Here is a 26101-nt window from a genome sequence, read left to right as displayed (position 1 = left end):
CTGAATTAAGAAAAATCAGATTTGATCAAGGAAGACCACCTGAGAAATCTCCTGAAGGAACAGATGGCCCAGATGTCTAAGTTCTACATCCAGAACAGATTCAAGATGCTACCTAAGATGATCAAGACTCACAGGATACTCCAGTCAGGACTTGATCATAACTCTAAATTTTCTTTAAGTACCCATAAGATTATCAGTGCCCCCCAACCAGCTGGAAGTAGTCTGGAATACTACGCCCACATTCCCAAAAAAGTGGACTATAAATACTTTCCTTTGTTTTAAAAAAAAAAAAAAAGAGGGGGAAGTGGTGAGGGAGAATTGTCTGTATTCTGTCAATTGTGTTTTAAATAAACGCTAATTGGCCAGACAGGAAGTATAGGCGGGTAAACCAGACAGGAAGTAGAGGCGGGTAAACCAGACAGGAAGTAGAGGCAGAACAATGAGAACAGGAGAATTCTGGGAAGGAGGAAGCCCATTCCACCGAAGAAGCAGGATGTGACCTGCCCTGCTGAAAAGGGTACTGAGCCATGTGGCTAACATAGATAAGAATAATGGGTTAATATAAGCTACAAGAGCTAATAAGAAGCCTGGGCTAACGGGCCAATCAGTTTATCATAAATATAGACTCTCTGTGTAATTTCTTTGGGGCTTACTGGCTGTGGGAACTGGGCAGGACAGAAACCCCAAATATCAGGACCTCATGTTACATTTGTCTTTGTTTTTTGGGTTTTTTTTTTTTTTGGTTTTTTTTTTTTGAGGCAAGTTTCACATTTTCTATAAAATTTTTTAAACAATCTTTTTTTATTTTACATACCAATCCCAATTTCCTCTCCCTCACCTCCTTCTGCTCCCTCCACATTTCCCCTACCCCACACCCCTTCCACTCCTCAGAGAAGGTGAGGCCTCCCATGGGGAATCAACAAAGTCTGATACATCACTTGATGCAGGACCAAGGCCCTCCCCCACTGTATCTAGGCTGAGTAAAGTATCCCTCCACAGGGAATGGGCTCCAAAGAGCCAGATCATACACTAGGGATAAATACTGGTTCCACTACCAGTGGCCCCACAAATTGTCCATGCCACACAACTGTCACTCACATTCAGAAGGCCTAGTTCAGTCTTATGCAGGTTCCCCAGCTGTCAGTCCAGAGTCAGTGAACTCCCACTGGCTCTGGTCAGCTATTTCTGTGAGCTTCCCCATTATTGTCCTGACCCTTTTGCTTATATTATCACTCCTCCCTCTCTACAACTGGACTCCAGGAGCTCAGCCCAGTGCTTAGCTGTGGATCTCTACATCTGCTTCCACAATTTACTGGATGAAGGCTCTATGATGACAATTAAGGTAGTCATCTGACTACAGGGGAAGTTTAAGTACCCTCTCCACTAATGCTCATATTCTTAGCTTGGGTCATGCTTGTGGACTCCTGGGAATTTTTATTAGTTAGTTTTCTTGCTAACCTCATAATAACTCCCTCTATCAAAATATCTCTTCACTTGCTCTCCTCCTCTGTTCTTCTCCCAACCTTCCTGATCCCTCACATATTCCTCCCCCCTCCCCTTTCTCTCCTTCTCACTCCCTTTTTGTCCTATACCACTCGCTCCCAATTTACTTAGGAGATCTTCTCTATTTCCCCTTTCCAGGGGGATCCATGTATATCTCTTAGAGTCCTCCTTGTTTCCTGTGAGTTAACCCAGACCCAGAAAGACAAACATATTATGTACTTACTCTTTTTTTTTTAAATATTTATTCATTTATTATGTATTCAATGTCTGCCTACATGTGTGCCTGCAGGCCAGAGAGGGCACCAGATCTCATTACAGATGGCTGTGAGCCACCATATGGTTGCTGGGAATTGAACTCAAGACCCTTGGAAGAGCAGGCAATGCTCTTAACCACTGAGCCATCTCTCCAGCCCCCGTATGTACTTACTCTTAAGTGGATATCAGACATAAAGCAAAGGATAACCAGTCTACAGGCCACAACCCCAGAGAAGCCAGGAAACAAGAAGGACCCTAAGAGATGAATTGTCTTAAAAGAGTTAGAATCATGCTTGATACTCAGTAAGTACTCAATGCACGGGTTGATCATTTGAAAAATAAACATACACTTTTTTTTAACATTATGGTGGTTTCAATGATAAATGTCCCCTTAGGATCAGGGATTTAAATACCTGGTGCCCAGTTGGGCACTGTGTTGGGAGGTGTAGGAGATGTAGCCCTGCTGAAGGAATGCCACTAGGATGGGCTTAGGGAGTATACATGCAGCCCGCCCCAGTTCTAGTTTGATCTCTCTGCCTCATGCTTGTGGTAAAATATGTGATCTCAGCTTCTTGCTCCCACCATGCTTGGCACCTGCTGCCATACTTTCCCAGCATAACAGACTTCTTATCCCTCTGGACTCCAAGTCCAAATAAACTCTTCTTCTGTAAGACGCTTCTGCTGTGGTGTTTTATCACAGCAGCAGAAAGGCCATTAATGCAGAAGTTGAAACCAAAAAGCAGGCTATTGCTGTGAAGACCAGACTATGTGGGGGGTTTTGAAGGAATATGAAAACTTTGGAACTTCATACTAGAAAAGGGCTAAATGCTGTAAGTGGAGTTTAGCAGGTTGTTCTAGACAGTGATGCTGTCTTCCACAGCCAGCCAGTAAGCATCATTCCTCCGTGGTCACTGCTTATTTCTTGTGTCCAAGTCCCTGCCATGAGCGTGTACCTCGGTTTCCCTTGACAATATAAACTGTAAGATGAGATACCTTTCCTCCCCAAATTAGTCTTAGTCATGGCGTTTATCACAACAACAGGGAAACAGGGTAGAAATCTTGAGAATCCTAGTGCAGCACTCAGGTCATCAGGTTTTGTGGCAAGGATCTTTATCTCCTGATCCATCTCACCAGCCCTTGTTCTATGTATTGAAACAATACCTCACTATATAGACCCAGCTGGACTCAAACTTGAAATTCTCCTGCCCCAGCCTCCATATGCTAGGAGTACAGGAATGAGACACTGTACCTAACTTGAACTGAAAGTTCTTCTAAATGTTTTATTATTTTAGTCACACACACACACACACACACACACACACACACACACAATTTGATCATATTCTCCCTCCTATTCCCTTTTACTATCCCCTCCCTCTTCCACTGAGTCCTTTCTTCTTCCCAAGAAACTCCCTCCTACTTTGATGTCTATGAGCAGACAGGGGTCAGAAGTGAAGTAGGGATAGGTCCCATTGCATCTAATTAGGGTTGTCTGCATGAACATGGGTTGGGGTTATTAACTCAAGGAAGAACAACTTACCAGTGGCTGCACCACTGAGGAATATGACTCCCCATCCCTAGAAATCATTTACTACCGTAACTCTTCAGGGAGGAGTGGGGCCTCATAAGACCCTTCTCCATCCGTGCTGCAATGCGAATGGGCCTAGTCCTATGTAGGCAGTCACAGCTGCTGTGAGCTTAAGGTGCAACAGCCATGTCATGTCAGGAAAACAGTATTTTGTAGAAACCCCACCCCCATCCTGACATCCTCCAGCTCCTACATTCGTTCTCTCTCATCTTCTGCAATGTTCTTTGAGCCTTGGAGAGGGTAATATAATGCCCCCATATAAGGTTGAGCACTTAACACTGGGACTATAAATTCTTTAAACAAAATGAATGCCACAAAATTCTGTTTAAGAAGAAGTGTGACATATCCTGTCAAATGCACTGGACAGATTAAAAGCTTTGGAACAAAGATGAGTTCACTGACATAGAGTACAGCTAGTCAGCAATAGGGCTGCTTGTAAGGTCTTCTGGTGACTGTGAAATGCTTCATATACAACAGTTCCTTGGTAAATATTTCCCAAATATCAAACGTAGACAGGTACTTAGTTATTATGAAGTAAGTGCAATGCTGTCCTAAACATAAAATATGGATGCAGAGGTACCTCTTTAGTATTAAAATGAGAAATTAAGGCAAATTTGATAATCATAATAAATGTAGAAGCTAAAATGATGGTGTTTTAAAGCATGTCTTGTTTTCACTGGCTTCTATGTGGAGTACAGAAAAAGTATCATTTTATCAAAATAGTAAATAACAATATTAAAGTAATTCAATATTTGTGCTATATAATTGGAATTAAGGAAATTATAGTCAGATTTTATCTTTCACCCTCCATCACTTCAGGCTAAACATAAGAAATGAAGGCGAAGCTCTTACCTTCCCTTCCTCAAGGTGAAGCAGCAGCACTTTATCTCCAGGTTTATAATCTTTGAGCAGCTCTGCTGACTTCCACACTTCCTCAGGATCAGGTATCCAAACCCTGGCAAACTAGAAGACAAAAAGGAAAGACATTTAAGCTAGCAAATCAATCACTTAACAACCATATTTACAACATATCACATTATAACTTCACTTATAATTAATTTATTAAAAAGGCATCTTAGGCAAGGTACGGTGGTGCAGCCCAGCACTGGAAGGGAAGGAAGATCAGAAATTCAAGGTCAGTCTTAGTTATACAATAAGACCTGGAACCCTGTTTCAAAACAAACAAACAAATAAACAAACAAAACACCAAAAAGAACTCTGAGCTATATGAAATTCGCTTTTTCTTTTTGTTAGTTTATTAGAGGCACCATTTTATTTACATAGTCCAGACTGGTTTTGACCTCACAGTCCTTCTGCTTAGTCCTGCTGAGTATTGTGATTACAGGTATATACCATGCCTGCTATGGCACTTACTTTTAAAATTAGAATAGAAAAGTAGGTTAGCTCCAGTACCACTACTATTCCCAAATTATATAAATAATGTGCTCTGAAAAAATAACCAAAATTAAAACCTAGCTTTGCTTTATATAGTAAATGTAATTTGGGGTAAAAATTTACATATAATGTCTATTTTCAAAGTTCTAGGATGGTAATTCGACAGCATAGTCATCTCTTTATGGTAGCATTCGCAATCTAAATCTTTCATTGTGGTTTCATCATCTGCAAAGCCTTGGTGACATCCCAGGTAATCTTCAGGAACCATTCTAGTGGGGAAATAAGAAATAAATGTGTGGCCTTAAGTCACAGTTAATTCATAGACTGCATATCGACAATTTTCTTTGAAAAAAATTATTGCTTATTTTAACAGTCGAAGAAAAACATTGTTATTTGAAATTTTGCACACAGAATTTTATAAAGATTAATAGGAATGGTATTTGACTAGCAATACATTTGGCTCAAGTAGCCTCAATACCATGAGAATGTATGATAATTACCACAAAATCCTAAAACTATAGCTTCAACTAGTTTTTCTCTGAACCTAAGTCAGACAGGTAATTTTGAGGAAAAGTACAAAATATTTCAATATTTAATATGTATAGATCATAATGTAGAGCAAGCTAGAGCCAGTTGGCTGAGGAAGACATACTGATATCAGCCAGACTAAATCTCCTTTCTGATCTGTACTTATATTCTCATTTTATGTAAAACCATCTCTATATCAATCCTCCCTCCCTATCCATCTCTCCCCCTTATTGTCTCCTTTCCTCCCGCCCTCCTTCCTTCCAATAATGGCCATGCTGAAGACTGAACCAATGCTAGGCAAACACGATCACTGACCTGCACGCTTAGTAGTTTCCAATCCCCTTTTACAATTGGAAACAGGGTCACACTAAAAAGGCTTTAACTTGCTATGTAGACCAGGTAGGCCTTGCTGCAGCCAATCAAGTAGCTAGAACTACAGGTATGCACCATCATGCTCAGCTAGACTTGAACTGTGTATGTGTGTATAGGCACACACACATGTGCATGTAAGTGTGGAAGTCAAGGCTTGATGTTAGGTATCTTCCTCTACTGCTTTCCATCCTTTACTTTGAGACATGGTCTCTAGCTGAACTGGGAGCTCACTAAGTCATCAAAACTAAACAGCTAGCAAACTTTGGGGATTTGCCTGTCTTTGCCTCCATAGAGCTAGGATTATAGGCATGTACTAATGTTCTAGCTTTTTATGTAAGTTGCTGCAGATCTAAACTCAAGTCCTTACATGACAAGCACTTTACCAACTAAGCTATCTTGCTGGCCCTGGGTTTCATTGTCAATAGTGACCAAGACATAATCTACGTGGATTTCGAGTTGAAATGACATCTGGATTTAGGTGAGTGCCATGTGGAGCAGTTGTAGTGTGATGATATTCTAAGTACTGGCCACAGGTCCTACAGACCTGTATCAACAATACTCCCTAATAAAAAAGAGATGTAAATGATTTAGCAGTAAATTTAAAGGTGAGGGGAAAGAGAATAAAAAAGCAGTAGGTGACTGAAAGCAGAGGAGATCTAAGACTCCAGGGAACCTAAAGAAAATATCTATGGACAGGAAAACACTTATTTCAGCCCACCCCTGTACAAGACATTACATTAACCTCTGTACCGACAGATTTCTAAACCTTTCTTTTAAGAAACTACGATGACATAATGTAGCACTTTTCAAAAAATAAAAATTAAAAAAAAAGAAAAGAAAATATGCCAAATCAGCTCATAGCTTGTGATGTTTGGAAAGCCAGATGTAGTAGCATGCTCAGGTAACTCGAGTTCTTGAGAGACTGAAGAAGAGGGTCATCTTGGGCTACATAGTGAATTTCAGTCCAGTGAGGACCACAACATGAAATTATGTCTCAAAATAAAGAAAGAGAGTGAAGAGGGAGGGAGGGAAGAAGAAAAAAAAACAAAAATAGTATATTCTATGTAGATTAAAACTCACCCAATTTTTTCATTTTTCATTTATGATTACAGAATCATAAAAACCTTAATGTAAACAATTTGAAAAATACTGAAAACTTTTAGCATGACAGAGTATGATGTTAGAACTATATTATACTATATTACATTACATTGGCATATCATATTATGTTAGAATTATAAATTCTAATCCAGGTATCATACTTGCCTTAACCTTTATTTTAGACAAAGAGCAAGAGCAGTCTGTCTTAAGGATTACATACACAGAAGCTTTGTAAAAGTATAATAAAAAGTACTAACAATATATTAGTATGAGCAAGATTGCTCATTTTTCTCCATAGGAAGTGATTTCTTTTTTTGAAATATTTATTTATTTATTTATTTATTATGTATACAATATTCTGTCTACATGTGTGTCTACAGGCCAGAAGAGGGCACCAGATCTCATTTCAGATGGTTGTGAGCCACCATGTGGTTGCTGGGTATTGAACTCAGGACCTTTGGAAGAGCAGGCAATGCTCTTAACCACTGAGCCATCTCTCCAGCCCCAGGAAGTGATTTCTAATGTCATATATCAAATACATTTAGTAAAATTTATTTTATAACTTTTTCTCTGATGCACGGTCTATAAACTGAGAAATATAATTAAAATTGCTAATTCAACGAGAATTTCTATGTAACTTTTCTGATGGTTTAAATGAGAATGGCCCCAGAGGTTCATATGTTTGAATACTTGATTCCCAGTTGGTGGAATTGTTTGGGAAGGGTTAGGAAGTATGGCCTTGTTGAAGGAAGTGTGTGACTTTGAGGTTTCAAAAGACTTGTACTATTGCCAGTGTGCTCTCTCTATGTCACGCATCAACCCCACATCAGACAGAGGGCTGATCTACAAAATATATAAAGAACTCAAGAAACTGGTCATCAAAAGAACAAATAATCCAAAAAAAAAATGGAGTATAGACCCAAACAGAAAACTCTCAACAGAGGAATCTAAAATGACTGAAAGACACTTAAGGAAATGTTCAACATCCTTAGTCATCAGAGAAATGCAAATCAAAACAACTCCGAGATTCCATCTTACACCTGTAAGAATGGCCAGGATCCTCGTCCCATAACCAACTGATGAATATTTGCATATCACCAGAGAACCTTCATCTAGCGATGGATGGAGATAGAGACAGAGTCCCACATTGGAGCACTGGACTTAGTTCCCTATGTCCAAATGAGGAGCAGAAAGGGGAGAACGTGAGCAAGGAAGTCAGGATCACAAGGGCTGCGTCCACCCACTGAGACGGTGGAACTGATCTAATGGGAGCTCACCAAGGTCAGTTGGACTGGGAGCGATGGAGCATGGGATCAAAATGGACACTCTGAATGTGGCTGGCGATGAAGGCTAACTGAGAAGCCAAGGACAATGGCATTGGGATTTAATTCTACTGCATGGTCTGACTTTTGTGGGAGCCTGGTTTGTTTGGATGTTCACCTTTAAAGACCTGTAAGGATGGGGGAGGACCTTGGACTTCCAAAGGGGCAGGGAACCCTGACTGCTCTTAAGACTAGAGAGGGAGAGGGAGGTGGGGAGGGGAAGTTGGGAAAGGGGAGATGGGGAGGGGAAGGGAAAAGGGAGGCGAGGAAGAGGTGGAAATTTTTAGTTAATTAATTAACTAACTAACTAATTAAAAAAATGGCCAGGATCAAAAACAATGACAACTTATGCTGGAGAGATGTGGGGTAAAGGGAACACTCTTGCATTGCTGTTGGTAATACAAATTGGTACAGTTCCTTTGGATATCAGTATGGTGATTTCTCAGAAAATTAGAAAGCAACCTTCCTCAAAATCCAGCAATACCACTTTTGGGAATATATCCAAAGGATGCTCAATTATACCACAAGGACATGTGCTCAACTATGTTCATAGCAGCATTGTTTGCATAGCCAGAATCTGGAAATAACCTAAATGCCCCTCAACCAAAGAATGAATACAGAAAATGTGGTACATTTATATACTGAAGTACTACACAGCAGAAAAAAATAATGGCATCTTAAAATTTGCGGGCAGATGGATGGATCTAGAAACCACCATATTGAGTGAGGTAACCCAGAACCAGACAGACAAATATCATATGCACTCACTCATAAGTGCCTTTATACATAAGGCAAAGAAAACCAGCCTACAATTCACAATCCCAGAGAATCTAGGCAACAATGAGGACCCTAAGAAAGACATACATAGATCTAATTTACATGGGGAGTAGAAAAAGACAAGATCTCCTGAATAAATTGGGAGCATAGGGACCATGGGAGAGGGTTGAAGGGGAGGAAAGAGGAAGGGAGGAGAGCAGAGAAAAATGTAGAGCTCAATAAAATCAACTAAAAAAAAAGATGTGAGCTCTTAGTTGCTGTTCCAGCCACCTTCAACCATGCCTTCACTTCTCTATCATAGATTCTAACTCTCTGGAACTCAAACTCTTTTAGAAACTGTTGTGGTCATGGTCTTTTATCACAGCAATAGAAAAACATCTATTACATGCTCCATCTCTTACTTTACAAAGTTAATATTTTTGTAATTTTTTAATAAATGATCTACTAGTTCCAGAAAAGAAAAACAAAACTGGTGCGGGAGAATTATCTGTATTCTGTCAATCATGTATTTTAATAAAACGTTGATTGGTCAGGCAGGAAGTATAGGTGGGTCAACCAGACAGGAAGTAGAGGCGGGGCGATGAGAACAGGAGTATTCTGGGAAGCAGGCAGCTCCCTCCTCCATTCCCGCCCAGACCACTGAAGAAGCAACATGTGAGCTGACAGCTGAAAAAGGTACCAAGCCATATGGCTAACATAGATAATAATATTGGATTAATATAAATTACAAGGGCTAATAAGAAGCCTGGCATAATGGCCAATCAGTTTATAATCTTATGGAGTCCTTTGTGTGATTTTCTTTGGGGTATGCCGGCTGTGGGGTGCTGGGTGGGACAGAAACCTCAACAAGCAGGCCCCTTCATGTTACACAAAACAACTCATAAACATGACATTCAAAGTCCTGAAATTACCTACTACCTTGATTGATGAAAACATAGAAAACCTCAACGAACTAGATAAGCTTGTAGAGGAATGACTGGCCTTGCCTAACTAAGAGGAATCTTTAAAGAAATACCTTTGTGTTGATAGCTCACATTTCCAGTCTTTGCAATGAGTACTTGTCAAAAGTTGCACTTCCCAGACATTGGTAATATCACTTTCATACAAGTAGACAGAGGCTAATGTCCTTGCCTGACCTGAGGCAAGGTATTTAAACAAGCTTCTCTAACAATCAACTTTTTGTCTTACTGCTACCTCTTAAGAAAGTATCCAAGGAGAAACAGCTATGAAATCTGTGAACTCTTACTATTGCCTCTTAGTGCTTCTTCTATATGATAATGAAAATCAACTTTCATCCTAGTCTGATTCTGTTACTTCTCACATTTCCTTCCACTCCTTCCCCAGGACCCAATGCAAATACACACAAAATTCCCAAGGAACAGAACTAAACTCATTCACTTACATCCAGCATATGAATCAAGGGAAACAAGGCAAAAAGACAAGGCTTCTAGATCACAGGGAAAACCTCTAATGGTTCAGAGCAGTGAAAACCCAGCATTCATTCATTCTTTCTTTCTTTCTTGATTGATTATGGATCAATCTACCACCAATATTAGACTCAAATCCCTCAAATGTTGACCACACAACTTGGACCAGTTGTTGGGCAGCACACATGTTGATTTTATTTATTTTTTTTACTATTACATAACTCATTTTATTTTGATTTCTATTTTGAATTGTGCTTAACAATGTGCAGGGGTAATAATTAAATTGTTGTTAACACATTTTAGAGATTACATTCTTTTTTAAATTTATTTATTTATTAAAAATTTCCACCTCCTCCCCGCCTCCCTTTTCCCTCCCCCTCCCCACCTCCCTCTCCCTCTCTAGTCCTAAGAGCAGTCAGGGTTCCCTGCCCTGTGGGAAGTCCAGGGTCCTCCCCCCTCCATCCAGGTTAAGAACAAAAGACAGGAGATGAAAAGGCTGGTATGAGAGGAAGCAAAAGTAAACTTTAAAAGTTTAACTCAGGGTTCTCCATGGAGCCACCTTAGGCCACAAAGCATGTCTGAGATAGGACATGAGTCAAGTACTTAAAGTAGAAAAATTCATAAAGCAAGAAAGTAACCAATGATAGAAACTAGTAGGAGAGGAAAAGCAAGGGTTTGGGAATTGAAATACTACGAATAGAAGATGAAGGAATGAGAAAAAGCTTAAAATAGATCAAATTAAAATAGAGACATTGAGTGTTGGGCAGTGGTGGAACAGGCCTTTAATTCCAACATTAGGGAGGCAGAGACAGGCAGATCTCCAAGTCCTGCCAGCCTGGGATACATAGTGAGTTCCAGGACAGCTAGAGCTACATGGAGAAACCATGTCTTAAAAACAAAACAAACAAATAAAACACACACACACACACACAGAGAGAGAGAGAGAGAGAGAGAGAGGGAGAGGGAGAGAGAGAGAGAGAGAGAGAGAGAGAGAGAGAGAGAGAGAGGGAGAGGGAGAGGGAGAGGGAGTTTGATTAAGTGATACAGGACTTGCCTAGCATGCACAACACCCTGGGTTCAATCTCCAGTATTGTTAAGTAAACAAAGATTTTTTTTAAGGTAGACACATCAGAATCGTAATAACCGGATCCACTTGAATTGAAATAACTAAGGTTGAAGTAAGAAATGAGAGTAAGAATAAAATGAGATAGGCTAAACTCTGTAATAGGCAAAATCTGAGAAGATAATGTTACCAAAGATTTAAGTTGCATAATACAACATGCAAGGAAAATAAAAGCCATCTGTAATTTTCACAATACAACTTAATTGGCCCGCCTGGCAGTGATGAAGTAATTCTGACAGTCTAATAGAAGTGCACTGGAAAGGCAGGTTCCAGAACATGCTTGCCCAGGTATGTACTAGAGAGGGGCACTAGATCATGCTACTGTGTGCAGCATAACTCTTCTAGGGAGAGGCATCTCTGCCTGCTTAAGGAGGCACCAGTTATCTTTTTGTTTCCTGCCACAATGACAACACTGAAGAGATCTTTGATTAGTAAAAATGACTCACTGAAGTTGTGCTAACTTGCGTTTTTGTCAGTCAATGAAGTCTGAAATAGGAACACCATAAGCAGCTGTGTTTCTGATGCTTCAGACATTCAAGGACATAACCAACAGCATTAGCAAGAACCAGCCAACCTTTGAAACCTAACAAATCTTACCACACAATTCTCTTTCCCCCTAAATTCCTGCATACACTACTCAATTCGCAGAGTATGTGAGCATCTTTCCTACAGTCCACATTAAATTTTTATGATTTGAATAATTCAATTTGTGTTAGTGCATTCATCCATTGTGAATGTTCACAAAAATGATTTTGTACCATTTCAGAAAGTTTGGTGTGTGTGTGTGTGTGTGTGTGTGTGTGTGTGTGTGTCCCTCTGAAGCATGAGCTGAGGAGAGAGATCATCACCAATGCCCCCACCTCTGAACTTGACACATTAATGACATTCTACATGGCTACTAACAATTATGGAATGCCTGGGGTGAAATATTCAGGAACTGTTCCTCTAAAATGTACACAATGGGCTTTCTAAAGTAAAGGAAAAGCATTAAAGAAACTAGAAAATATTGGGGAAATGTTACACTTAATAATCATATATTTAATTTAAAAACTTTGAGATATCATACAAATAAGAGAAGAAACATGTATGTATATGTATTCATGTATTTATATTTATGTATATATGTATATTTATTGTATTTTTATATATGTTAAACAAAAGAATGATACAATGAATTCTCATATAGCCATCATTTAGGTTCAGAAGTAGAATATCAGTAATTGTATTGAACCCTTCAACAGAAGAGCTTCTTTGGCACTTTTTCCCCCTATCTTACTCCACTATTCTCCAGTTATGTCAGAGTCTGGGTCTGCTGTACCCTGAAGGGCTTTGCTGGGTCATATGTCTATGTCTTTGCTTTAACTGTTTCCAACATTTAAATCACCATCCCTCTATTTCCAACCAGTAGAACACTATTTATCCCTGCTGTCTGTCCTCCATGACATCTTCTCCAAGAAGCCTTTCCTTATTTGTCATTTGGCACTTCGTTCTCAATGCCTCCTGTATCTCATCCAGCCTTCTATTAGGCTCCTTATCCCACTACGTGATGACTTATCCAAGTCCAGAGACTTCAAGCTACTTGAAAATAGGTCTTTTCACCTTTGACTCTCTGAAACTTTACACAGGACTTCCCTTAATAATCTCTCATGAACTCTGGCCTCAGATGATACATTCCACAAGGGTACACAAAAGAATTACTGATCTCTCCCAACACTCTTGGAAATAGAGAAAGGTGCCTGAAGTGCTGGACCATGTAGGAAATGTTGAAATGACAAAAGAAAGAACAGCCAGGCTAGTATGGAGCAGAGGTTTGGCCCCCACCCCAACTCTACCATGAAGCCCTCACTGAAAAGACAGAGAAATAACACTTCTATCACTATACTCAATCTCCCAGAACAGCAGAGGAACAAAAAAGATGAGAGTGAAGAAAAGCCAGAAGTCTAAATCAGGGCAAGGAGTCAGACTGCAATGAAAAGAATGGACTAGGGTGTGGGAACGTGTGCATTTGGTGTAGGGTTAGCAGTAAGAACAGAAGTGTTCTGGGCCCATCACAACTGATAGAGAAGACGATGAGCTAAACAGCAACAACCAACTCTGTCTAACGGAATTTATCACAGATCTGTAAGGAATGAAGCTATATTTATTGAGTATTTTCTGTATGCCTGGGGATTTTATATGAATAATCTTACCCAAATCATTACAATAGCCCCCATTATTAACCCATTTTAACACATACCAAGACAGACCTTAAATGTGGTTTTAAAAAATGGTGTTCAAATGTGTCTATGCCAAAAGGTACACAATCTTTCCACTCCAGATGTACCCCTTATTAAAAAGTAAATTAATTTCTTCCCTCCAAATTATTCCTGTTAACATTATAATGGCAATAGTCATTAAAGTGATCTATGTGCTCAGGCAGAGTTTATGAATATTTCATTCAAGGTAACATGCTAAAAAAAACCAATCAGCCTGACATCTATCCTGCAGTGCTCCACTAGCTAGGACCTCAAGATGAGGCTCTCCCAAGGTGTAACAACACCAGTGAGAAGATCTTAAGGACTAAAACTTAAACAAATAATTTCTGATTGATGGACTCCTCTAAATGAACAAAATGATAGGGTTGATTTAAGATTTTTTTAAATAATTCTTGAAATTATCTTGCTTGTACAATGAAATGTGCATAATTTAAAAATAAGTCAGGTTTTCAGATCCCTGTGGTGCCCTGAAAATCCAGCTACAGGTCTTGACCCTAAGTCAGCCCCAGTTCAGAGATGAATGAAGCAGAAAGGTCTGGTGATAAGGCAGGTATGTGTCTTTAACTAAACTGCTTAGTAATAAAGTACTTCTCCACAAGAATAAGTAAATAAGTTGAATCAAAGTTGGGGGTGTAGTTAAATTATAGAGTACTTACACAGAATGCAGGAAGTCCGAGTGTGAATGGAAAGCACCCATAAATGGGTACAATAGTAACACAAGCATTGGTGGAGGCAAGAGAGCAGAAGTGTAAGGTCATCTTCTGCTGTACAGTGAGCTTGAGGCCAGTCAGTCTGTATTACATGTGACCCTGTCTCAAATACACACACACACACACACACACACACACACACACACGCATATGCACACAAAAAATGTGAACCAAATTCAAGTCCACTTCTCTTAAGTATTAGAATTTTAATTCTTCTAAGTTTATGAGAAAAATGAAAAGTATAAAATTAATGGAGTGTTTTTTAATCATACTCAGGTAACAAAAGTAGGGGATTTTATTTTTCTAGAATTTTAGTGTGAGATGGTAAAGGTTTGGAATGAATATTTTTAGAAACTGAAGTTCTTTAATATTCCTGTAAAGATTTTTTGGAACTATATCTCACTTTATAAGAATATCTTTAAGATACACACCTTAAAAAGTTATTATTTCTATCTACAATTAGTCAGTGGTATTGAAGATGAATTACAAAATTGTAAATAAGTAAATTAATCAACAGTAGAACAGGACTGCAACAAACAAAGGGACCAATGTTGCTCACGGTCATCGTGAAGCTTGATTAGGAGAGCGGAAGTTCTGGCTGGAAAAGCCTTAGAGCATGCTTCATGACTGCTGCCACTAAAGAAACCCTTCTTCAACAAAAAGCCTGAGAGAGTCAAAGCCATCCAACAAGCACACAGAATCATGTTCAAAACCAGATGAGCTCTGGCTTCACAATGCTTAGGACACAACATGGACAATCTCAATGAACTGCTTTCTTCTAAGAACAAAGTCACCCAGGTAAACAGAAGAACTCACACCTTCCTATCATCTAACACTTGGCTCTCAACTTAGAGAAAAATATAAAAATGGGGTTCATGCTAAATATGTCTGGGCCTTAATACAGAGAAATCTTCTCATTTAGAATATCACCCACTAACAGATTTAGAAAAGAAAGGAGTCATGTTTTAAATAAAATACTCTACATGTTGAATTTTAAGGAATATTGGAGCTACACTACATATATTATAAGGCAATTATAGGTATATTAGAGGCAATGTGCTTAAGATTCTCAAAATAGTACCTGGCAAATAACAGGCAGGCACTGAATGTAGTCCCATTCTGGTATGACAAGTAGCTCCCTTGTCCCTAGGGTTGAGGACAGATACAGACACACCTAGGTTGAGATCACAGTGTTCCTAAAGTCAGAGCATGTTCCAGGTCCTTCGTGACACTACTGAAGACAGGGAGCCAGGCAGTAAGCACTAGCTTCTCTCACTAATATCAACAGTATGCTCTTTAGACTACATTATTTTTATTCTTTTTTTTTACCTGATTTTTGACAAAGAATATTTTTGTTCTTATATAGTTCTAATATATCCTACCTACCCTCAGCTTAAATCTCTCTAGCTCAGACTTCAGGTTACCTGAAGACAAACTACCTAAATCTCCACTTATCTCAGAGGCATCTTAATTTTAGCAAGTTCAACAAAGGACACCAGAAGAGCTCTGCCACTCCTGTTCAAGTATGTCCTTCCCATAGCATCCTCTGAGTAACAGAAGGGCACATCTGCCAGCAAGTTACTGGCTCCTGGAGGAAACTGGTCCCTAGCATTGCCCTCACCTTTACCTTCATCAGTCAAGTCCTAGCAGTGATTCTTAGCTGGACTTAGAGGCCCCATCCATCTTCACAGTTAGTACTCTACCATTTCCTTACTTGGTACTGGGGGAAAAAAAGGCTTTCTTCCCCATTCTCTAATTAGTAGCCACAGTGATCTTTTTGAAATGGAAAAATCTGACCCTGTCTCGCCCTTGCTTAAAAGCCTTTATAGTAATATAAAATATTCACATATGCCCCCGGAGCCTTAGTTAGTTGGTGCCTGCCTTCTGTTTTAGAGAAGCGGCCTCACCACAGGCCATTTCCTACTCACCTACCCACCTTATAGTATCAGCCTAATCAAGGACAATCTTCACTGACTTCCTTTAGCTGCCTGAGCACCCATACTACCTCAAGCTCTGAAGTCCCTGACTGAGTTATGACTGGTTTCTGTTTATCCTTCAGACCTCAAGCTCGAACACCTATTACTTAAGATCCTTCCCTGACCTCTAGACCTAAATTAAGCCCCACAGTTACGTTATCTCAAATAACCTTTTGCTTGAGTGTCAGCACCAAAAAGTCAGAAAATAAATCTATTTTTGCTCAAAACTGACATCCTGAGTTCAACATAGTGTCTAAGCTAGAATAAGTGTTACTGTGTCAAGAAATATTCTATTTGTCAAACGAAAGGCATAATAACACATCAGATGCATTCCCAGTGTGAAAACATAATGTGTATTTGAGAACTGAGTAGATAACAGCAGATCACTATGCGCATAGTTCTTAGTTGTATCTCTGACTCCATGACTTCACTATGTCTCTATGTTTCTCTCTTCTCTTCTGTTGTTGAGACCAGGTCTCATGTATCCTAGGCTGACTTTGAACTTGCTAGCTGAGGATGGCCTTGAACTTCTGTTTCTCCTGTTATTCCTTTTGGTCTCTGGTCCCTTTAAGGGGCAAGCCACGCCCACTCCCAGTACTTCTGATCTCTCATCGCCATCTTTCTCTCTTTCTGTTCCCTCTCTTGGCATGTGCACACGTGTTTTCCCATCTCTTTCTCTCTCTCCTTTTCTGTTTCTGTCTTTCTTTCTCTCCCTCTCCTTCTCCCTCTCCCTTTCTTTCTCTGCCCCCTCCTCTTTTCCTCCATAACCCCGAATAAATATTTTAATCTCATTTTACATGTCCATGTCTCTGTCTCCTGCCTGCCTGCCCACAGCCAGCTCTGCCGCTCAACGCAGGTAATCTGCACCGCTCTGGCAGCCTCTGCCTGGCTCGCGGCTGCTCTGTGAGTCTGCTGCCCAAGTATCTTGGACAGGCCGCGCAGCTGGGCATGCCAGCAATTTTTTTAAGAAATATTACCTCCTACCTCCACTTTCCAATTTCTGGGTTTATAGGTGTATGCTCCCATACCAAGTTTAGAGTTGTAAGGATCAAATTCAGGGTTTCATACATGCTAAGGAAGCATTCCAACAACTTAGATACACCCCCAGATCCTCTTCTATTCTTTAAACTTCTGTTTAACTTACAGCTTTATATTTTTTTGTTGTTGTTGTGGAGGACCAAAAATATGAGCCTAATTCCATGTTGACCAAAGGTCAGAGAGTTGGAACTTACCTATATTCTACCTCAAATAAAGCTCCCACCTAGATTTAGAGCAGAGAGTTCTACACTCTCAAGGTTATTATCAACAGGCGTGACTAAAAGCCAGACCTTGTATTTCAGGAATAGAGAAGTAGATATGTTTCTACCTCAAACAAAAGTCTAAGGATCCAACTAAGGTTCCAGTACTCTCAGGGAGATAACACTGGATTCCACCCTGGGAGTGGTTTGCCTACAGAATGTTTTGATCTAATTTTGATCTAGGGTGTGAGCGTGACTTGTTTTGTCCTAGAAACAGAATATTTAACCACAGATATAGCCTGCTCAAGTGGTCTATTCATTTCTTTGTATCATGTTAATGCAGTTTTTTAAAATCTTACTCCTACCTCTCGGGGTTGGGGTATTTTAATTTAATTGGAAATTAAATATGGGGGATTTCAGTATTCACAGAACTTCCTCCTGGTACTATTATATGTTTTTCTGTTTCATTATTTTAAACATGCCTTTGTATTCTTTACTAATATTTCTAAATTCACATGCCCCTACCCTGGCAAGAGATGTTTTTGTTGAGGCTGGTCCCCGACATTATGTTTTGTTGTACATTTAGAGCCATTTTAAGACAGAATTTTACAAAGAAAAAAATCCTCATTTTTAAATTTTATGTTTAAGTTTTATGACCCCAGTAAGTCTTTGTGAGCCTCCTAACTACACCTAAAATATCTGCTTTTTATCAGTATGCTACCCTCACAGGCCCTCTCTGACTAGACCATGATCTTAGGACAGGATACCTCTATCCTTCGGCATCACCCACACCTGGACTAGTGCTCGCTCAGCATAGTAAATGTGTATGAGATGTCTGCTGTGTGAGTGAACTAATGAACTGAGGAATCATTGGATTCATTGGAGTAGCTATGACCTTGTTGGAGGAAGTGTGTTACTGTGGAAGCAGGCTTTAAGGTTTCACAAGCCAAGTCCAGTGTCTCAGTTTACTTCCTATTGCCTGCATATCAAGACATAAACCTCTCAGCCCCTTCTCCAGTTCCATGTCTGTCTGTATGCTGCCAAGTCCCACCAGGATGTTCAGGACTGAACCTCTGAACTTAAGGCACCCAAATAAATGTTTTCCTTTATAAAAGTTATCATGATCATGGTGTATCTTCACAGCAATAGAAATCCTGAAACACAATCTTTCACAGAATGCCATGGCAAACAGAAAATCGCTAAAGAAGTCATAGAAAGAAGTTAAAAATAATGTAGTTGATGACTAGAAGCACAAGTGAAAAAGCAGTAACCCAGACGGCCATGCCTGAAACTACAAAGTTGGCCACCCAAATGAAACATGTCATAATAGGAGGTTTCTTTGAAGATAGGCACAACATATCTAAACAAAAAGTCTCCGAGTTACTAAAATCCACTTATATTTATATCTTATGTGTTTCTCTGCCCATTACTTGGGTAGCTTACATAAACTTGTCTGTTTAATGAGAGAAGAATTTATGTACCCAATGCTGGCCTTGAATTTGCTATGTAGTCAAAAATGATCTTGACTTATGGATCCTTACGCCTGTTTCCCAAGCACTGGTTTATGGGCATACACCAAAACATCTGGATTAGACAGATGTAAAATTTAAGATTTGTTTTTTATTTTATGTATATGGGTGTTTTATCTGCATGTATGCGCATCACATGCATGTAGTGCCCACAAAGGCCAGAAGAGGGCATTAGATCTTCTAGAACTGAAGTAATAGACAGTTGAGAGCTGCCATGCAGGTATTGAGAATTGAACATGGGTCCTCTGGAAGAGTGGCCAGTTTTCTTAACCACTGAGCCATTTATCTAGCCCCTTCAGTAGACTTTTGATCAGTAGAATCCCCACAAAAATTACTGGGACACACACTCTGACTCCTACTTTGTAGTATTGCTCTTTCAGCTGCCTATCTAACAAATCATGCTATATTGTAAGACTGAAATGTTCATGAGATATATTGAAAACACAACTAGATACATCCTAGTCTCCAAAGAGTAGCTATCCCAGTCACACTTAAGGAAGATGAGAACCACATAGTAGTATTAGCCCCAGGCCAACTGTGGGCCTTGTCTGCATCGTGATGATGTTAATACAGTTAGTTTAGAACTAAGACACAAAACTAATTTAAAATAAAGTTATAAAATTTTGACTCAGAAATTCCCAAAATCTGGAGTGCATTTTTCTTCCCCAAACTGATAGGCCTTACATGTTAAAAAAAAAGTGGTTAACCTAAGAGAGACATACATGGATCCCTCTCCCCCTCCACCCCCTGCAGGAAGGAGAAGTAGACAACATCTCCTTAGTAATTTGGCAATATGCAGGGTGGGGGAGAGCGGTAGGGGAGTGGGTAGGTGATAAGGGGAACAGGGAGGAGAACATGAGGGAATCAGGAAGATCAAGTTGGGTAAAGGATAGAGAGGAAGAGCAAGGAAAGAGATATCTTGTAAGAGGGAGTCATTGTGGGGTTAGCAAGAAACCAGGCACTAGGGAAACTCCCAGGAAACCACAAGGATGACCCCAGGCAAAAATCTAAGCAATAACAGAGAGGGTGCCTGAACTGGCCTTCCTCTGTAATCCCAATGATGACTACCTTAATTGTCATCATAGAACTTTCATCCAGTAATTGATAGAAGCAGATCAAGAGATTCCATAGAGTGGGAGGAGCAATACTGCAAAGGAGCCAAGACCGTGATGGGGTAACCCATAGAAATAGCTGACTAGAGCTAGTGGGAGTTCACTGTCCCTGGACTGACAGCTGAGGAACCAACGTAAAACTGAACTAGGCCCTCTGAATGTGAGTGACAGTTATGAGGCATAGGCAGTATGTGGGGCCACTAGCAGTGGAACCAGTATTTATCCCTAGTGCATGATGTGGCTCTTTGGAGCCCATTCCCCATGGATGGGTACCTTGTTCAGCCTAGATACTGGGGGAGGACCTTGATCCTGCTTCAAGTGATGAGACAGACTTTGTTGACTTCCCATGGGAGGCCTCAACCTCTCTGAGGAGTGGATGGGGGTGGGACAGGGAGAAGGCAGGAGGAGTGGGAGGACAGGAGGGACAGAGAAATGGGATTGGTATGTAAAATAAGATTGTTTAAAAAAGGAGGAGGAGGAGGAGGGGGAAAAGGGAAGAAGGAGTGGTTAAAGTGTTAAAGATACCTGAGCTGAACAAGGCGAGTAGATCATAACACAAAGATCAAAATCAGCTGCCAGTCTATTTTAGGTAGTAAAAATTTCACATTCAGGAACTAAGGACATCTGTTCTTGAGCAAGAGTTACACTAATTGTAAATGCTAAGAGTTTTCTGAAAGAAAAATGCAGCAAAAGCAAGTAGAGACTCTGAGAGAATTTGTGCCTCAGCTTTTCCCAGATGTAAAGCTAACATCCTGTCAGAAACTTGACCACACCCTGCTAGCAGCTAAAAATGAATTTCTCTGGAAGAATTTTACTATACCTGTAATATTACCTGATTATCTATGTTTTTTTCTATTTAGATCATTCATAAGTTTATCTATTTTTCCTAATTAGACTAAAATGAAGTGGCCTACTGTGGGGGCACATTTCTATATTTCCAGCATTTGGGATGGGGGAAGACTGAGAGTTGAAACCACTTTCTAAAATGTGGTGTGCTTGAGGTCAGTCTGATGTATGAGATCCCGTCTAGTTAGGTTTATATTGCTATGTAAAGCAGCTCAAGGAAAGAATTTATCCTACCTTACAGCTTACAGTCCATCATGAAAGGAGGTCTAGGGAGGAACTCAAAGCAGAAACTAAAGCAAGGCCATGGAGGAGTGTTGGTTACTGGCTTGCTCTCCATGTCTTGCTCTGTCGCTTTCTTAAACAACTAATTACAGGCATGCCACTATGCCTAGCTAAATTTTTAAATTTTGTGAAATTATCATATCTTTTTGGTGTTTTGTTAAATTTGGAGACAATATCTCACAGTTGCACTCTGTAGTCCAGGCTGACCTGGAACTCAACTGTAGCCCAGGCTGGCCTTGAACTCACAGCAATCCTCTTGTCCCAGTCTTCTAATGCTAGATTATAAATGTATGCAACTAATCCCAGTTTTAATGATACATTCTTAAGTGTTAAACTATTCTTAACACTTTATTTTTAATTTTTATTTGTTTGCATACATGGGTGCATGTGGTCATGCATGTGCTGTTAGATGTCATTCCTCAGATACCATCCATCCTTTAATAAATTTTACATTTTTAAAAAATTCTATTCGTGTGTGTGTGTGTCTGAATGTTTGTCCGTGTGTGGGTGTTTGCCTTTGTGTTAGCAGAGGCCAGGATAGGATGTAAAAGTCTTGGACTGGAAGACAGGCATTTTCAGGATGTTGGACTTGTTATAGAAGTGCTGACATCAGAACTCAAGTCCTTATGATTGAGCAGCAAACACTCGACTGCTGAGCTATGCAACAACCAGACTAAGCTGGGTGTGGAGCAAGTCCCAGAGATCCATCCATCTCTATCTCTAAAGTACTGGGACTATAAAAGCAGGCCACCATACCCATTTTTGTTTTAACTATTCTTACATATGTTCTGAGGATTCAACACAACTCTCATGCTCACTTCAAGGCAAGGACTTACTGACTGAGCCACCTCCTGGATCCATTCTAAATATTTTTTAATCTATAACTGAGATAACTGGCTACCCACTATGTGAAAAGTACTTGCTTTTATTTGACCTGTAATTACTTCTTTGATACTTCAGAAGATGTCCTTAGGTTCCTATTTATAGAGTGAATAAATCTATGTTGCTTCTTTGGGTACTTCATGCTTTTCTAAGTTTCTACCACGTACAAAGTTCTTTTTTCTAACATGAAAAGTCTGAATTTTTTAACAGTGCCTCATATCATCTTATTTGTTCTAAAATTTTTTGAAATCTCAATTTTATTTCAAGACAAAGCAATTCAACAGTATAGAATTTACAGATAAGGTTAAGAATATGGACTTTGGAGTCAGACAGAATTAGTGGTTCCTATCCTTCCAAATGCATACATAACCTTGAATAAATTTCCCAACCTCCTTTGCACAATGCCTTCATCCATAAAGCCAGATATTAAGACTGGCATGCTGGCTCATGCCTATTGTTCCAACATGGAAGGCTAAGATGAGAGAATCAAGAGTTTCAGGCCACAATTGGCTACACAGTAAGTTCCAGGCAAGCCTGAGCTACATAACAAGACCCTGCCTAAAAAATAAAACCAAACAAATCCCAGTTATGAAATACCTACCTCCAAGAGTTGCTACATAGACAAGTGAGATACACTTCTTTAAACGTATCACCTAGCTTATACCAACCTAGATTTAAAAATCTCATTGTGCCTCTTCATTAAAATTTACCCTCCATATTCTATAATATGCAGATTCATTTTCTACCTCTGGTTTAATGCTTCATTGGGGTCTTCTCCCTTTCTTTGAACTCTGAATGTACCAGCCTTCTATGTTCCTGGAATACCCCCAATGCTATAATTTAAAAGTCACTCCTGTGTACTCTGCCAAGAACATATTCCACTCATTTCCTAACTTTTTTTATGGCCAGTTCCTTCTCGATATTTAGGTCATTTTTGATGTCTGCTCATAGAAGTTCTGCCTAATTTGCTATGGACTTTTTTTATATTTCATATATTTTCTTTTATATTGTTATTTAATTGAAATTTTACATACCAATCCCAGTTCCCACTCCTTACCCTCCTCCCGCTCCCTCCACTTTCCAATCTACTCCCCATCTACTCATCAGAGAAGGTAAGGCTTCCCATGAGGAGTCAACAAAGTCTAGCACATCACTTTGAGGCAGAACCAAGGCACTCCCCATTATATCTAGACTATGCAAGGTATCACTCCAAAGAGAATGGGCTCCAAAAAGCCAGTTGAAGCAATAGGTATAAATCCTGGCCCCACAGCTAGTGGCCACACAGACTGTCTCAGTCATCCAACTGTCACCCACATTCAGAGGGCCTAATTTGGTGCTATAGACTTTTTTAAAACTTGGGATTTCATGTCTTTCCAACTAGTCTGAAGCCTGAAAATACTGCAACTCCACAATCTAGAACCATGTTTACCTAGTAAACAATAAATACTGAAATGTGGGAAATGAAAATATCTAACAAGTGGTTAGCTGAAAAAAAAAAAAACAGGTTAGAACCAGGATGTGAATGTCCTCAAATGGTTTTGTAGACAAGCTGTCTATTTATACCCTGCAAATGGACCAAAGGCATTTTAAAAAGAGCAATGAAAAAGATTATTTTCAATACACTAGTTCTATCAGAAGTCTTTTATTCGTAATCAAAAGCACATCATGTACAACTCTGAGTTGATAAGTTGTTCTCGCTCTGCTTCTTTGTATATTATTGTCACACATATTTTGCCTGGGACAGGACTTGCATACTATACACATAATTGCTACACAATGTCATTTGTATTAGATAGATGGGATTGCATGGAGTCACTGGGAGTAATATGAGATTCAAAACAAAAAGAAATTCAACTGATATTGTCTCATCAAACACTGATGGGAGCTGGAGGAAGATTTCCACCCTGGAAACAATCTGGAGTCACCACAAGCATAAGAATCCCACTGGCCTACTCTGAACAGAAGTGCTCCACTTTGGACTCCTTGATAACTTCTTTTTAATTTTGTGTGTAAATGTGTGTTCATGTATGAAAATGTGTATATGAATTCATGTACCGTGGAGGACAGAAGAGGGCACTGAGCCCCCTGGAACCAGAGTTATAAAAGATTGTGAGACATCTGATGTGGGTACTAGGGCCAAACTCTAGTCCCATGCAAGAGGTAGGCGTTTATCCTCTGAGCCATCTCTCAGGCCCCAAGGATGTCTGCTTGCTAAAATACCCCTGCCTCATTTTTAAGGCATCATTTAGCTGACTGTAGCTGGGGAAAGTAGAAATGAAAGTCAACTTAGGCTTTATATTTGGAAGAAAGATTGACTGAAGATTTTAAAGAAAAGATTAAAACTTCTGGATGGCAAAACACTTCATAAGCAAAGTCAAAAAGACACTAACCAAATATAAATGATTTTCTATGACATATAAAGAATTTTTCAAATTACTAGAAGATGAGTGAATAGGGGAAAAAGGCAAGTAAAAGAAGCATCACAAAAATAATTAAACACAGGAAAAGATAGATGTTTCCTTTCACTAACAAACAAATGCAAATACATGCAATCAATCAATGTGTGCTGATAGTACCATAAATCCATTAATATATACAACTAATATGCATAAATAAAAAGGATGCAATAAATTTTTATTATAGTTGAAAATATTTACAGATTTGATAACTTGTTCCAGTTAAGTCAAAATCAGCATAAATACTAATAAAGGACTGTTAGAATTCTCATGGAAAATGTACCAATATATGCTTAAGCATATTTTGTGTTTGTTAGAAGGATCAGAATGTTAGAATTATTCTGAATCAGTAGAATTAAAAAAGCAAAGCTCAGCAAAAACAAAGTTCACGCAGAATGATACTTGGGAGACTCTGGTATAAGGAGGAAGTAGCTGTACTGTTCTGCTATTTTTTGACTACACAAGAAAAACGAGCTTTCTGCACAGAAGACAGAGGCTAAGATCATATGCAGAAAGAAAAAAAAAGGAAGCAATCTGGGTCTGCTAGCACTGGGAATACAGGCAGGTGGAATTCTGAGCCATGGTTTATTTTTCAATAAGAAAAACAAGATTGCAGCCAGCGGTGGTGGAGCACGCCTTTAATTCCAACACTCAGGAGGCAGAGGCAGACGGATTACTGTGAGTTCGAAGCCAACCTGGTCTACAAGATAGGCTCCAAAGCTACAGAGAAACCCTGTCTCGAAAAACCAAAAGAGAAAAACAAGATTGCAACAAAGTTAATAAGGGAGGCTGACATCTGATTCTCGAAAAAAGTGTCAAATACATATGCTCAAGAGAAATATTCTCTTTGAGATGGGGTCACTTCTATCACTGTGTCTACATCACTCTTCTCTCGCTACTCTTTTCTGTACTTCTTGGAGAACACTCTCTGGTATTCCCCCAAACAGACTCTCTAAACAGCATAAACACACTCCTATTAGGGTTCAGGTTATAATGCAGTGGTCGAACACTTGCATAGAGCTAGATTGTGCAACGCCTTGGTTCTATCCTGAGCACAAAACAAACAAACACCCACTAGTGTCTGAATTCATTATATGTGCGTACCCGAAAGCATGTGTGCATATGTGGTGAAGGTCAGAAGACAATTTTCAGGAACTGATTCTCTTCCTCCACCAGTGGGTTCCACGGATCAAACTCAGGTTATCAGGCTTGACAGCAAGTGCCTTTACCCACTTAAGCTATCTTTTCATCCACTGTGCTTAGAATGTCCTTTTGAGGAAAGGATGTATCAAAGGGCCCTTACTAGCCCATGGATTAGCCATATTTAGGTCAGGGTCTCCCTGATTCTGTCTATTTGACTTAGACGAATCCACCTTAGATGGATTTTTCAGCAGGAGCCTGGATTGGGAAGTATATTACCGACA

General features: G+C 39.6%; 1 protein-coding gene across 4 annotated transcripts in view; it reads right to left on the bottom strand.

Annotated features, from left to right (window-relative positions):
- Myo5a (myosin VA) overlaps positions 1–26101 on the bottom strand; it is a 151567-nt gene that overhangs the window by 101252 nt on the left and 24214 nt on the right. For all 4 annotated transcript variants that reach the window (XM_048423030.3, XM_048423033.3, XM_085689389.2 and 1 more), the window contains exon 2: positions 4199–4309. In XM_048423030.3, coding sequence (XP_048278987.3) covers positions 4199–4309 — 111 coding nt within the window. The remainder of the gene's footprint in view (positions 1–4198; positions 4310–26101) is intronic.

Source organism: Myodes glareolus, chromosome 4, assembly GCF_982192425.1.
Source record: "Myodes glareolus chromosome 4, mMyoGla1.1, whole genome shotgun sequence".
In the NCBI taxonomy this organism is placed as follows: domain Eukaryota; kingdom Metazoa; phylum Chordata; class Mammalia; order Rodentia; family Cricetidae; genus Myodes; species Myodes glareolus.
This window is presented reverse-complemented; position numbering and strand designations above follow the sequence as displayed.